Source organism: Hypanus sabinus, chromosome 16 (genome assembly GCF_030144855.1).
Source record: "Hypanus sabinus isolate sHypSab1 chromosome 16, sHypSab1.hap1, whole genome shotgun sequence".
In the NCBI taxonomy this organism is placed as follows: domain Eukaryota; kingdom Metazoa; phylum Chordata; class Chondrichthyes; order Myliobatiformes; family Dasyatidae; genus Hypanus; species Hypanus sabinus.
Genome location: NC_082721.1, coordinates 75,369,537 through 75,383,718, shown reverse-complemented (window position 1 = coordinate 75,383,718; position 14,182 = coordinate 75,369,537). Strand labels below are relative to the sequence as shown.

Sequence of the window (14,182 nt, the reverse complement as noted above, 5' to 3'; positions counted from 1 at the left end):
GGTGTCTTTAATGAGTCTGTATTTTAAATCAAGATTTTGGTGAATTGTTTGCCAATCGTACTTGCCTAACTAATCAGATGGAATTACTCTACTACAGGATCCTGTGGTATGCTGGATTTATTGGTTTGACTTTGTTTGTGCATTATTATGTATATTTGATCATCTTTTGGGTTAAACGCCTGATCCTTTAATGCCACAAGGAACATCTCTGTTTCTGAGGCGAGGTCTCCAACTCTAACCCAGTAGTTTGACATTTCTTGTCGACGGCAAGTCTATTCCTGTCGATATCATCTTTGGAGGGTCCTGCTCTTCCATTGGTTAACTTTTTCTTCTGTAGTAAAAATTTCTTCACTTTTATGGGTTATGCTTTCAGTTAAGACTAGTGTCCTATACTTCTATGCATCACTAAAGAACTATTTAAATTACAATAGAGGAATAGGTGGTTAGTACGAAGAATTATCGAAATATATAGTAAAAATCCAACAGAGCTAGGATGATAAATGCAGAGAATGCTTAGAGAGGCTAGAGATAGAATCCGAATACAACAAATAATATTTTGACCGATGAATCCAAAATTACCATCTGGATATTATACTACTATACTGTATAAATAAGAACGAACAACTTATTTGATAGATATAGCCAATTGAAACACATAGAACATACAGAAATCAATGGGAAAGACATGAGAAGTATGCTGAATTAAAAGAGAAAATTGAAAGTCTGCAGAACAGAAGCAAGATACACATTGTCCTGATAGTAATATCTACAAGTGGTGTAATCCCAAAGGCAGTACAGAATAGGATTAAACAAATATTCCTGCACAGTAATATCTATGAAAATCTTCAGAAAGCCACAGTACCAAATACCACTAGAACAGTCCAAGCGTTCCGAGCAAATGAGAATGGACGTGCTTGGTTATGCCCGTGTCTCAGGTTTTACCAGCAAGAGCTGAAGAAAAAAAACCTGATGATGATGATGATGATGATGATAATAATAATAATAATAATAATAATAATAATCTCAATAAATTTAGAACAATAAACATAAAGAAAGATGCAATAGATTTAATAGAATATAAAACATGATAGAATACATTACTATACATAGATAGTAGCATGATAGACTACAACTGATTGATGAATATGAAGCATAATTTATCACCTGGACAGAAATAGATCATAGTGTAATAAAGGAAAAGCCTTTGCCAGAATTTACTTCAAGGGTTTAAGATAATCTGCCAAGCAGAGTACTACAGTAAAAAGATAGCCAATGCAACAAACACTTTTGCTATATCTATACTAATGTATTAATTTGTCTTGTACCTTGGTGTGAAACCAATCCGGAAAATCAACAAAAAAAAAAATAAGAACCGAAATGACAAATTTCAAAAAATGTTATGTATATTCGAATGTGTTTAGATTAACATTACCTAGCCCCGGATGAAGAAGAGGAATAACACATTAAAATCTACACAACTGTCAAACAGAATTTCTAAGGATACACTTCTATAACGAAGGCAGAAATCAGTTCATCACCCAAGCACATACAATTCTTGTACGAAATGTACACCACCAAATTTAAATGAGAGCACAACCAATAAAAATGAAGACATTATCACGATTGAAAAAAAGTTAGCCATTGAAGGAGCATGATCCTCCATGGATGATATCCCCACATTCCGAGCCGACCAGATGTCGACAAGGAAGTGTCAAATGCCTGGCTCAAAGTTTGATACTTCTACACAAAATAAAAGGGTTTCTTGTGGCAATGCAGAGCATGGAGGTTAACAACAAAACACACACAAATACACACACACACACACACACACACATTCTCTCTCTCTCTCTCTCTCTCTCTCTCTCCCTCTCTCTCCCTCTCTCTCTCTCTCTCCCTCTCTCTCTCTCTCTCTCTCTCTCTCTCTCTCTCTCTCTCTCTCTCTCTCTCTCTCTCTCTCCCTCTCTCTCTCTCTCTCTCTCTCTCTCTCTCTCTCTCTCTCTCTCTCTCTCTCTCTCTCTCTCTCTCTCCCTCTCTCTCTCTCCCTCTCTCTCTCTCTAAAATATCTAATAAAAGGCCCATAACTTCAAGATGGTAAATGTAGAAAATGCCAATAAATATCAGAAACAATTCAGCTCATTACAGGATCCCGCAGCGGTTTAACACAATCTGATCACTTACACGGGCACAAACAAATGGCAAACATCATTTGTCAAAACCTTGCTTCAAAATACAAACTCATAAAAGTAATTACAACTTACTGTAGATACACCCCAGATCCAATTTCAGTCAGAATACCGCAAATTATATTATGACTAATCCATTATTATAGATAACACAATCCATAACATCTGTCCGCTTATTATAATACAGGATAAACAAGTAAGAACAACTTATTTAATAGATATAGCCATTCCAAGCACACATTACGAACAGAAATCAAAAAGTGAAAGCATCAAAAATATGCTGAATTAAAAGAAGCTGAAAGACTTTGGAACATAAACACGGTATACATTGTCACACTAGTAATATACACAACTGGTATCATCCCAAGCTCACTGCACAACAACAGTAAAAAATTAGAACTACACTGCATATCTCTGTATATCTTTAGAAAGCCACAAAACTAAACAACACTAGGATAGTGGAAAACATCCGAGCATTTGACACATGAGCATGCTTGGCTATGTCCGTACCCCAGGTTTTACCAGCTGGATCCGAGAAAAAATAATAAAAACAATAATTTGTATTGTTTTGTTTTTAAAATTGCACATCTTTTTGTATTTTGCATTTTGATTGTTCATCTGTTCTGTTGTGGGTAGTGTGTCATTGATTTGATTGTGTTTCTTATATTTACTACGAATGTCTGCAAGAAAACGAATCTCCGTGTCATGTTAGTTGAAAAGGCCTATGGCATGCTAGGCTTCATTAACAAGGGAATTGAGTTCAAGAGTAGAGAGGTCATGTTGCAACTCTACAAATATCTGGTGAGACCGCACTTAGAGTATTGTGTTCAGTTCTGGTCACTTCATCATAGGAAGGATGTGGAAGCCACGGAGAGGGTGCAGAGGAGATTTACCAGGATGTTGCCTGGATTGGAGAACAAGTAATATGAAGCAAGGTTAGCAGAGTTGGGACTTTTCTCTTTGGAGCGTAGAAGAATGAGAGGGGACTTGATTGAGGTGTACAAGATTATGAGAGGCATAGATAGGGTGGATAGTCAGTACCTGTTTTGCAGGGCACCAACAGCAAACACCAGAGGGCATATGTACAAAATTAAGAGAGGAAAGTTTAGGGGAGACATCAGAGGTAAGTTTTTCACACAGAGGGTTGTGAGTGCCTGGAATGACTTGCTGGGGAGGGTGGTGGAGGCTAAAATATTAGGGATATTTAAGAGCCTCTTGGACAGGCACATGGATGAAAGAGAAATGGAGGGTAATGGGGTAGTGTGGGTTTAGTACTTATGTTTAAGGATTATATGGGTCGGCACAACATGGAGCGCTGAAGGGGCTGTACTGTGCCGTAGTGTTCAATGGTTCTATATATGGTGACACCTATGTACTTTGCTAAAGCCGCACATGACCCACTTCCCTCTTACACCTCCCATCCTAATCCCCACCCTAAGTCTTGCTCCTGTGGGTCAGCGGAAAAACAGATACAGTTTCCTGTAATTAAATCTGTGGGTCTTTGAAGGGCATCCAAAACATTGCAGTGAGCAGAGAACTGTGAGATGAAACAGAGATGAACAGCAGAATCGTCGATTGATATCGTGACTGGGAAATGCGAGTGAACATGATAGTCATCTGAATCTGCACAGGAAAAGCATCCCCGAACACACATGAGGTTCTTTCTGATATAACAGTGAATGATGGGAATATTGTTTGGATATTGCAGAGGAAACATACTCTCTGGAATTTGGATGTTCTTTGGCAAATATGCATCATCAGATTTTCGTTTTAAACCACGAGAATGAAGATTGCAAAAGCAAGGCTGCAGATTGCTTGGAGACAAACATTGGACAGCTCTATGGTTCATCTGTCTCGAGGCGTTTCCAAGCCAAAGCTGGAGATCAGCGAATTTCCACGCCTATACCAATAGTATTAATTTCCCCTTAATCAGGTCTTTCATGTCCCAGAAAAAAGAAGAAAATCTCACTGTCTGTAATATCTCAGTCTCTAATACCGTTCCTTTCTGATATCTGCCTCCCCGTACCATTCCAGTCCTCTTCATCAGCAGTTTTTCCTAGTCGTCCATTCAGCCTGGAAGGCTGGGGTCGGGAGAAAGATACCTCCAAATTCTCTCCGCAGAAAGGGGCAAAATAGACCTGAACGTAGTGCCGAATGTCGTAACGCCCCAATCGTCTATCCCTGCTCAGTGATAATCCGAATAATCATGATCAGTACAAGACTGGATTTGTGGCATGGAATAACTTTGCCACCTTCCTTAAGGTCCAGACTTAAATTTCTTTCAAGGATATTGATTTATATTCGGGCATGATCCGACAAACTTGCAGACACTAGAAGACAATGATCACAATGTTCAGAAGTATGTCTCAACACTTGGAACAGCGAGCTGCCGCAAAAATTCATAGAAACACATTGAGTGTGTTATTCCTGAGTACATGCTCATTTGCTGATTTTAACTTTCGCATCTGTGTGTCGTCATGGGACTGAGGTAAAATCTGGGTTGCGGTATAGGAGTTCACTTACGTACATCGTCATATATCATGAGCGTGATGTACATACATCACCCTGAACCGTTTGTGGTTGATTATCTACGAGAGAAAGTAAAGTTTTACTCTCGTCCCTCAGTGTGAACGACGTGTAGTTTGGACAAGTGCTGAAGGACAGATAAAACAAGGAAGTTATTGGCTTGAGCTCATACTGCCTCGCAGCAGGGCCAATTTGATGATGACAACAGTCTTGGGTAAATATGAAAAAATGCTTGTCTGTCCCTATATCAGTTTGTTATTGCCCAGCGTGACGTAATGGAGTGAGAAGACATGAGTGTTCTTCCTAAACAGAAATGAAGAAATCAGGAGTGTTTGACCCAGGGAGCGGTTTCACTCACTGGCCCGTGTCTAATTGATTTGAGGATGCCGGATCCTAGGATTAATTGCAGTTCTTTTTACATTAACGGAACACAAGATTCTGTGCTTTAACAGGGCACTTGTCCAACAAAGAAACTTTTGTGTGAGAATCCCGACTGGAATGACGACTTTGAGCAATTAAATTAGTTCTGCCAGGAACACAGGCATCTGGCCATGCGAATGAATATATTACTATATATTTGCAGGAATATATCCGGATGAATGTGAATCTTGACTATTGGATTGGACTCCATGACATTGTCGAAGAAGGGAATTGGCGATGGGTAGATGGTACTGATTATGCATCCAATGTCAAGTGAGTATATTTTTTTTACCTCACAGGGTGAAAAACCTTCGCCCGCTGTCTACTGAAGTATGCTATTATCCCCCTTTATTATAGAATTGTGTGCAGTGTGAATAATGCTGACCTCTGCCCCAGCTTGTAGTTTCAAATAACTTTTCCCTTTCCGTTCCCAGACACATTCTTTTTTATATCCTTTCCCTCTCTTGCTGACATACACTCAGTTGCCACTTTATTAGGCAGCACCTGCATTCGATAAAGTGGCCACTGAGGGTACGTATGTGGTCTTCTGCTGCGATAGCCTATCGACTTCAATGTTAGGTATGTTAGACCATACGATTGGGCATAAGATAGAGCAGATGTAGGGCATTCGGCCCTCCGCCATTCAATCATGGACTGATCCAATTCTTCCAGTATTTGTGACTCCCCTGCCTTCACTCCATACCCTTTGATGCCCTTGGTATTCAAGATCTATCTCTGCCTTAAATACACCCAATGACTTGTGTGTCCACAGCCGCTCATGGTAACAAATTCCACATATTTACCACCATCTGACTAAAGTAATTTGGCCATATCTCAGTTCCAAATGGACGTCCCTCAATCCTGAAATCGTGCCCTCTTGTCCTAGACGCCCCATATAATGGGAAATAACTTTGCCATATCTAATCTGTTCAGGCCGTTTAAGATTAGGAGTGTTTTTATGAAATCTCCTCTTATTTCCGTGAATTCCAGGGAATACAGTACAAGAGCTGCCAGACGTATCTCAAATGGTAAACTTTTCATTGCTGGAACCATTCTTGTGAATCTTCTCCGAAACCTCTCTATTTTCTGTATATCCATTTTAAATTAAGGAGTCCAAAAAACTACACACAGAACTCTAAGTGCCCTATAGAGCCTCAGTTCCACATCCCAGCTCTGATATTCTATACTTCCAGAAATTAATGCCAACATTGCATTCTGTTTTCTCAACATTGATTCAACCTGGAGGTTAACCTTTAGGGTACTTTGCACAAGTACTCCCAGGTCCCTTTGCATCGCTGCATTTCGAATTCTTTTCTAAATAATAGTCTTCCCGTTTATTACTTCCACCAAAGTGCATGACCGTACACTTTCCAACATTGTATTTCATTCGCCAGTTTTTGGCCCATTCCCTTATACTATTTAAGTCTCTCTGCAGGTTGTCAGCATTTTCAACACTGCACGTTCCTCCACGTATCTTTTTATTATCGGCAAATGTAACAACAATTCCATTATAACGTAGTTCAAGTAATTGAAATACATCCTAAAAAGCTGTGGTTAACACCGACGCCTTTGGAAGTCCACTGGAAACTGGCAGCTACTAGAATAGGATCCATTTATTCCCACTCTCTGTTTTCTACTGACCAGCCAATGCTTCAGCCATACTGGCAACCTCCCTGTAATTCCTTGGGCTCTTATCTTACTAAGTAGCCTCACGTGTAGCATCTTGTCAAAGTTCTTACACCATCTCTACTGCATTTCCTTTGTCTACCTGCTTCTAATTTCCTCGAAGAATTGCAGTCGGTTTGTCAGGCAGGATTTTGTTTTCAAGAACTATGCTGGCTTTGCCTATCTTGTCATGTACGTCAAAATACTCCGTAATATCATCCCTAACAATCGATTCCAACAACTTCCTAACCACTGATGTCAGGCTAACAGGTCTACCGTTTCATTGCTGCTGCCTGCTACCCTTCTTAAATAGCGATGTAACATCTGCAATTTTTCAGTCATCGGGTACAATGCCAGAACCTATCAATTCTTGAAAGACCATGGTTGATGTTTCCGTAATCTCCTCAGCTACTTCCTTTAGAGGGTGTATTGCATTAGATCCTGTAGATTTATCCACACTCAGACCATTAAGCTTCCTGAGCACCTTGTCAGACGTAATTTCACTGCACAAACTTCACTTCCCTGACACTCCTGAACGTCCAGTGTACTGCAAACGTCTTCCAATATGATTCTGCCATCTCTGCTCCTGAACTCAATCCCACTATTGATGAAGGCCAATGCAACACATGCCATCTTTAGCACAGAGTTAACCTGCACAGCAGATCTGAGTGTCCTATGGACTCGGACCCCAAGATCCCTCTGATCCTCTTCACTGCTAAGATTCTTACTAGTAATACTACCAAAAATTCGACCTATCAAAATGTACCACCTCACCCTTACCTGGGTTGAACTCCATCTGCTACATCGAAGCCCAGTTTTGCATCTATAGATGCCCTGCTGAAACATCTGACAACTCTCCACACGATCCACAACACTCCCTACCATTGGGTTATCATCAAATTTACTAACTAATTTTTCCACCTCCTCTCCAGGATGCTTATAAATATCACGAAGAGTAGCGGTCCCAGAACAGATCCCTTAGACACACTATTGCTCACCACCTCCGTACAGAATATGACCAGTCTGCAACCACTCTTTGCCTTCTGTGGTCAAGCCAATTCTTGATCAATAATTATATCCCCCCTTGGATCCCATGCCTCCTTACTTTCTCAATAAGCCTTGCATAGGGTACTTTATCAAATGCCTTGGAGATTGGAAATATTTGTATTAACAAGCAGCTGTATAAGTGTATCTAATCATGTCGTCCCTGTGTGGATATACGTGTTTATATGTAAGCAGGGTATTTTACACTGGTGCCCTTCAGCTATCAAAGTTGGGATCGTATTGCAGTTAAATTCAAAGCAGGGATCTTACCTTAATTTTCCGTTTCATAGATTTGTCAATGAGACCAATAAACCGTAAGATATAGGAGCAGAATTAGACCATTTGGTCCATCGACCCTGTTCCGCCACAACATCATAGCTTACCCAATTTTCCTCTCAGCAGCAATGCAATCTCCTGCTTTCTACCCGTTTTGCTTCATGCCCTGACCAATCAAGAATCTGTCAGCCTCTGCCTTAAAAATGCATAATAACTTCCCGTCTATACCACATGTGGCAAGGTATTCCACGGACCCAGCATTCTCTGGCTAAAGGAATTCCTTCTCATCTTCGTTTAAAATGGACGGCCCTCTATTCTGAGGCCCGTGTCCCCTGGTGGTAGACTCTCCCACCATAGGAAACATCATTTCCACATTCACTCCATGAAAGCCTTTTATCACTCGATAAGTTTCAATGTCATCACCTCCTCATTCTTCTGAATTTGAGTGAAATCAGACCCAGAGCTATCTAAGTTCCTGAGGTGTCATATCTGAGCCATCGCAAACCACAGTAATTCGCTCATGTCATTTTCTAGTGCAATGAGAAGATCAAAGGCAATTTCAACTCTTAAACAGGAAGAAGGGGAACAAGCGCTTCCATGGAGACAAAGCACAAAGATTAAAAAGGCATAAAAGAACACAAATAAAGTCAAGTACAAAAATTGTAGGACTATATAAACGTAAACAGAAATACTCAAAGGACCAGCAGGTCGAAACACAAACGGGAACAGAGAGCATAATGAAAACAGAGAGCATAATGAAAATGGGAGATGAAATGACAATTGATGAATATGAAGTTATAGGCCAGAAAAGCAGGAATATATGAGAAACATTTATATTCAGTAACCGACGCCTAAGTAATCCAGGAATTAAATTGGAGGCGAGCCCTTATATTTGTTGAGGAATTGGAAGGTACTCTGTTAAAACATTAGAATTTTGTACGCTCCTCTGTAGAACTTCACTTTCAGAGTTCTGGAAAATAAACAAGTTCAGGAAATTAAAGACTTGCAAGATGAATAGAGACATAACTGCTTTGTTCTGCCTTGCTCTCCTTTCTCAGTGCCGTCTAGGTTGTTTCAGGCCACTATGCTCCTTACAATTGCTTCGCACTATTAGGGTAGTTTAGGAATAAGGTCAATCTCCTTGGATCTGCATAAGTTAGATAGAGTTAGATAGAGCTCTTAAAGTCAGCGTAGTCAAGGGATATGGGGAGAATGCAGGAACGGGGTACTGATTGTGGATGATCAGCCATTATCACTTTGAATGGCGGTGCTGGCTCAAAGGGCCGAATGACCTACTCCTGCACCAATTGTGTATTATCTATTGTCTATAAGAACATATGAAATAGGAGCAGGAGAGGCCATCTGGCCATGGATCCATCACCACCTACCTGCTTTATCACTATAACCTTTGATTCCCCTACTATGCAAAAACCTATCTAACCGTGACATAAATATATTTACTAAGGTAGCGTCCACTGCTTCATAGGGCAGAGAAGTCCACGGCTTCACCACTCTTTGTGAAAACCAGTTCCTTCTTATCTCCGTCCTAAGTTTAGTCCCCAGAATATTGAGGCTATGTCGTCGAGTGGTAGTCTCAGCTATCAGTGGAAACAACTTCCCTGCCTTTATCTAAAATATCTCTTTCATCATTTTAAATGTTTATATAAGATCTCCTCTCATCCTTCTGGATGCGAGCCAGTAGATTCCCAGGCGGCTCATTCTCTCCGCACAGTCTAACCCCCGCTCTCTGGGATCAGCTGGTGAACTTCGTCTGCACCGCCTCAAAAGCCAGTTCATCCTTCTCAAGTACGGAGACCAGAACTGCACACAGTAGTCCAGATGCGGCTGCATCAGTACCGTTTACAGTTACGGTATAATCTCCCTGCAGGAATACAAATCATAATAAATGTAATTTACGTCTCGGTGTTTCCTTGTCGAAACATTCAGTTCCTTGCTCAATTTTTGAGTAGGATGTGGCAAGGGGATATAGAAGGTGGAACATTACAGCTCATGAACAAGCCTTTCGGCCCAGAATGTTATACTGAGCTAATGGTGACTAACTTCACAAATACGTTCTTCAGTATACTCATAGACAAAACCTGCAATTCTGTATAAAATCATACGCCTATCCCATTACCACCATTACCGGCCCTGGCAAAGTATTCCTAGAACCTACCACTCTCTGTAAAATACTCTGCCGAGTTTCATCTCACAATAAATGCATACTCCCCAGAATTGCACATTTTGATCCTGCAAAAAATAACCTGACTGTCCATCAATGCCTTTCGAAACCTTATTTTCGACAATCACGTCTCCACTTAGGCTCCGTTGCTGCAAGAGAACACCTCAAGTTTGCCCATCCTTTTATTGCACGTACCTCAATCCAGGGAGCATTCTGGTAAACATTGTCTGCACCCTCTCCAAAGCCTCTACACTCTTCCTAAAACGGAGGGAATAGAACAGAATCCTAACGTAAGTCTTATAAAGCTACAGCATTACTTACTGATACTTGAACTCAATGCCTAGAGTAAGGAAAGCAGGTAACCCCTTTTTCTCACCCATCATGTCAAAGAGAGCGGCCACCTCCAGCGAGCTCTGTAATTGGACACCAAGTTCTGTCAAGGCACTTGTAACTAATTCTGGACGTTTTCTTCCCATTTGAGCTCCCAGACTGCCACATATCACTCGTGGCAGGTTGAACTCAATCTTCCATCTGCCTGTCTGCAACTGCAACTGATCTATATCCCGCCGTGCCCTTCGGTAATCCTCTATAACCATATAACAACCACAGCACGGAAACAGGCCATCTTGGCCCTCCTAGTCTGTGCCGAACTCTTAATCTCACCTAGTCTCACCTACCCGCACTCAGCCCATAACCCTCCACTCCTTTCCTGTCCATATACCTATCCAATTTTACCTTAAATGACACAACTGAACTGGCCTCTACTGCTTCTACAGGAAGCTCATTCCACACAGCTATCACGCTCTGAAATACCCCCTCTTGTTTCCCTTAAACATCGGCCCCCTAACTCTCAAATCATGTCCTCTCATTTGAATCTCCCTTACTCTCAATAGAAACAGCCTATTCACGTCAACTCTATCTATCCCTTTCAAAATTTTAAATACCTCGATCACATCCCCCCTCAACCTTCTACGCTCCAATAAATAGAGACCTAACTTGTTCAACCTTTCTCTGTAACATAAGTGCTGAAACCCAGGTAACATCCTAGTAAATCCTCTCTGCACTCTCTCGAATTTATTGATATCTTTCCTATAATTCGGTGACCAGAACTGTACACAATATTGCAAATTTGACCTTACCAATGCCTTGTACAATTTTAACATTACATCCCAACTTCTGTACTCAATGCTCTGATTTATAAAGGCCAGCGTTCCAAAAGCCTTCTTCACCACCCTATCTACATGAGACTCCACCTTTAGGGAACTATGCACTGTTATTCCTAGATCTCTCTGTTCCACTGCATTCCTCAATGGCCTACCATTTACCCTGTATGTTCTAATTGGATTATTCCTGCCAAAATGTAGAACCTCACACTTCTCAGCATTAAACTCCATCTGCCAACTTTCAGCCCATTCTTCTAACCGGCATAAATCTCCCTGCAAGCTTTGAAAACCCTCCTCATTATCCACAACCTCCTACCTTAGTATCATCGGCATACTTACTAATCCAATTTAGCACCCCATCATCCAGATCATTTATGTATATTACAAACAACATTGGGCCCAAAACAGATCCATGAGGCACCCCGCTAGTCACATGCCTCCATCCTGATAAACAATTATCCACCACTACTCTCTGACATCTCCCATCTAGCTACTGTTAAATCCATTTTATTACTCCAGCATTAATACCTAATGACTGAACCTTCTTAACTAACCTTCCATGTGGAACTTTGTTAAAGGCCTTGCTGAAGTCCATATAGACTACATCCACTGCCTTACCCTCGTCAACGTTCCTCGTAACTTCTTCAAAAAATTCAATAAGGTTTGTCAAACATGACCTTCCACGCACAAATCCATACTGGCTACTCCTAATCAGACCCTGTCTATCCAGATAATTATAAATACTATCTCTAAGAATACATTCCATTAATTTACCCACCACTGATGTCAAACTGACAGGTCTATAATTGCTGGGCTTACTTCTAGAACCCTTTTTAAACAATGGAACCACATGAGCAATATGTCACTCCTCCGGCACAATCCCCGTTTCGAATGACATCTGAAAGATCTCCGTCAGAGCTCCTGCTATTTCTACACAAACTTCCCTCAAGGTCCTGGGGAATATCCTGTCAGGATCCGGAGATTTATCCACTTTTAAATTTCTTAAAAGCGCCAGTACTTCCACCTCTTTAATTGTCATAGGTTCCATAACTTCCTTACTTGTTTCCCACACCTTACACAATTTAATATCCTTCTGCTTAGTGAATACCAAAGAGAAGAAATCATTCAAAATCTCTCCCATCTCCCTCGGCTCCACACAAAGCAGACCACCCTGATTCTCTAAGGGACCAATTTTATCCCTCACTATCCTCTTGCTTTTAATGTAACTGTAGAAACCTTTTGGATTTACTTTCACCTTATTTGCCAAACCAACCTCGTATCTTCTTTTAGCTTTTCTAATCTCTTTCTTAAGATTCCTTTTACATTCTTTATACTCCTCGAGCAATTCCTTTACTCCATGCTGCCTATATCTATTGTAGACATCCCTCTTTTTCCGAACCAAGTTTCTAATATCGCTTGAAAACCATGGTGCTTTCAAACCATTAACCTTTCCTTTCAACCTAACAGGAACATAAAGACTCTGTACCCTCATAATTTCACTCTTAAATGACCTCAATTTCTCTATTACATCCTTTCCATAAAACAACTTGACCCAATCCACTCTCTCTAAATCCCTTCGCATCTCTTCAAAGTTAGCCTTTCTCCAATCAAAATCTCAACTCTAGGTCCAGTCCTGTCCTTCTCCATAATTATATTGAAGCTAATGCTATTGTGATCACTGGACCCGAAGTACTCCCCAACACATACATCTGTCAGCTGACCTATCGCATTCCCTAACAGGAGATCCAACAGTGCCCCATCTCTAGTCGGTACTTCTATGTATTGTTGCAAAAAACTATCCTGCACACATTTCACAAACTCTAAACCATCCAGCCCTTTTACAGAATGAGCTTCCCAGTCTACGTGTGGAAAGTTAAAATCTCCCACAATCACCACCTTGTGTTTACAACAAATATCTGCTATCTTCTTACACATTTGCTCTTCCAACTCACGCTCCCCATTAGGTGGCCTATAAAACACTCCTATCAGTGTTACTACACCTTTCCCATTCCTCAATTGCACCCAAATAGTCTCCATAGCGGAGCTCTCTAATCTATCCTTCCAAAGCACTGCCATAAGGTTTTCTCGGACAAGCAATGCAACACCTCCTCCTCTGGCCCCTCCTACTCTATCACACCTGAAGCAACTAAATCCAGGAATATTTAGTTGCCAATCACACCCTTCCTGCAACCATGTTTCACTAATAGCTACAACATCATAATTCCAGGTAGCAATCCACTCTCTATGCTCAGCCACCTTTCTTACAATGCTCCTAGCATTAAAATAGATACATTTAAGACACTCTCCACCTCCTCTTCTCTTTTCATCCCTAACAATGCATTCAAATTTATTATCCTTTTCTTTCTTCTCCCCTACATCTTCGGGCTGAGCGCATCCCTTCTCTATCACCTGCCTTTCCTCCCTCACACACATTCTACTTACTTGCTCTACTGGTGAACTAACATCCTCTCCCATAGTTTCCTCAAACTGATTCCTGCCCCCTCATCTAACTAGTTTAAAGTCTACACTAATAACAATGCCACTAATCTTCGTGACATCTGCAAAGTTAATATCCCACCCATCCACGCATCCACGTGTTTATTCAAGCCAGGTGTGTGTGTGTGTGTGTGTGTGTATAAATATATAATTAGAGCCCCAGTACGTATCCATGTGGAACATTATGAATAATAGACCTGCAGCCTGAGTAAGAGCGGTTACCATTA

General features: G+C 40.9%; 1 protein-coding gene across 1 annotated transcript in view; it reads left to right on the top strand.

The window, feature by feature from the left end:
* The window catches only part of LOC132405871 (hepatic lectin-like), a 34,337-nt gene that overhangs the window by 18,104 nt on the left and 2,051 nt on the right, over window positions 1–14,182 (top strand). Inside the window, exon 6 of the mRNA XM_059990862.1 lies at window positions 5,293–5,402. Coding sequence (XP_059846845.1) covers window positions 5,293–5,402 — 110 coding nt within the window. The remainder of the gene's footprint in view (window positions 1–5,292; window positions 5,403–14,182) is intronic.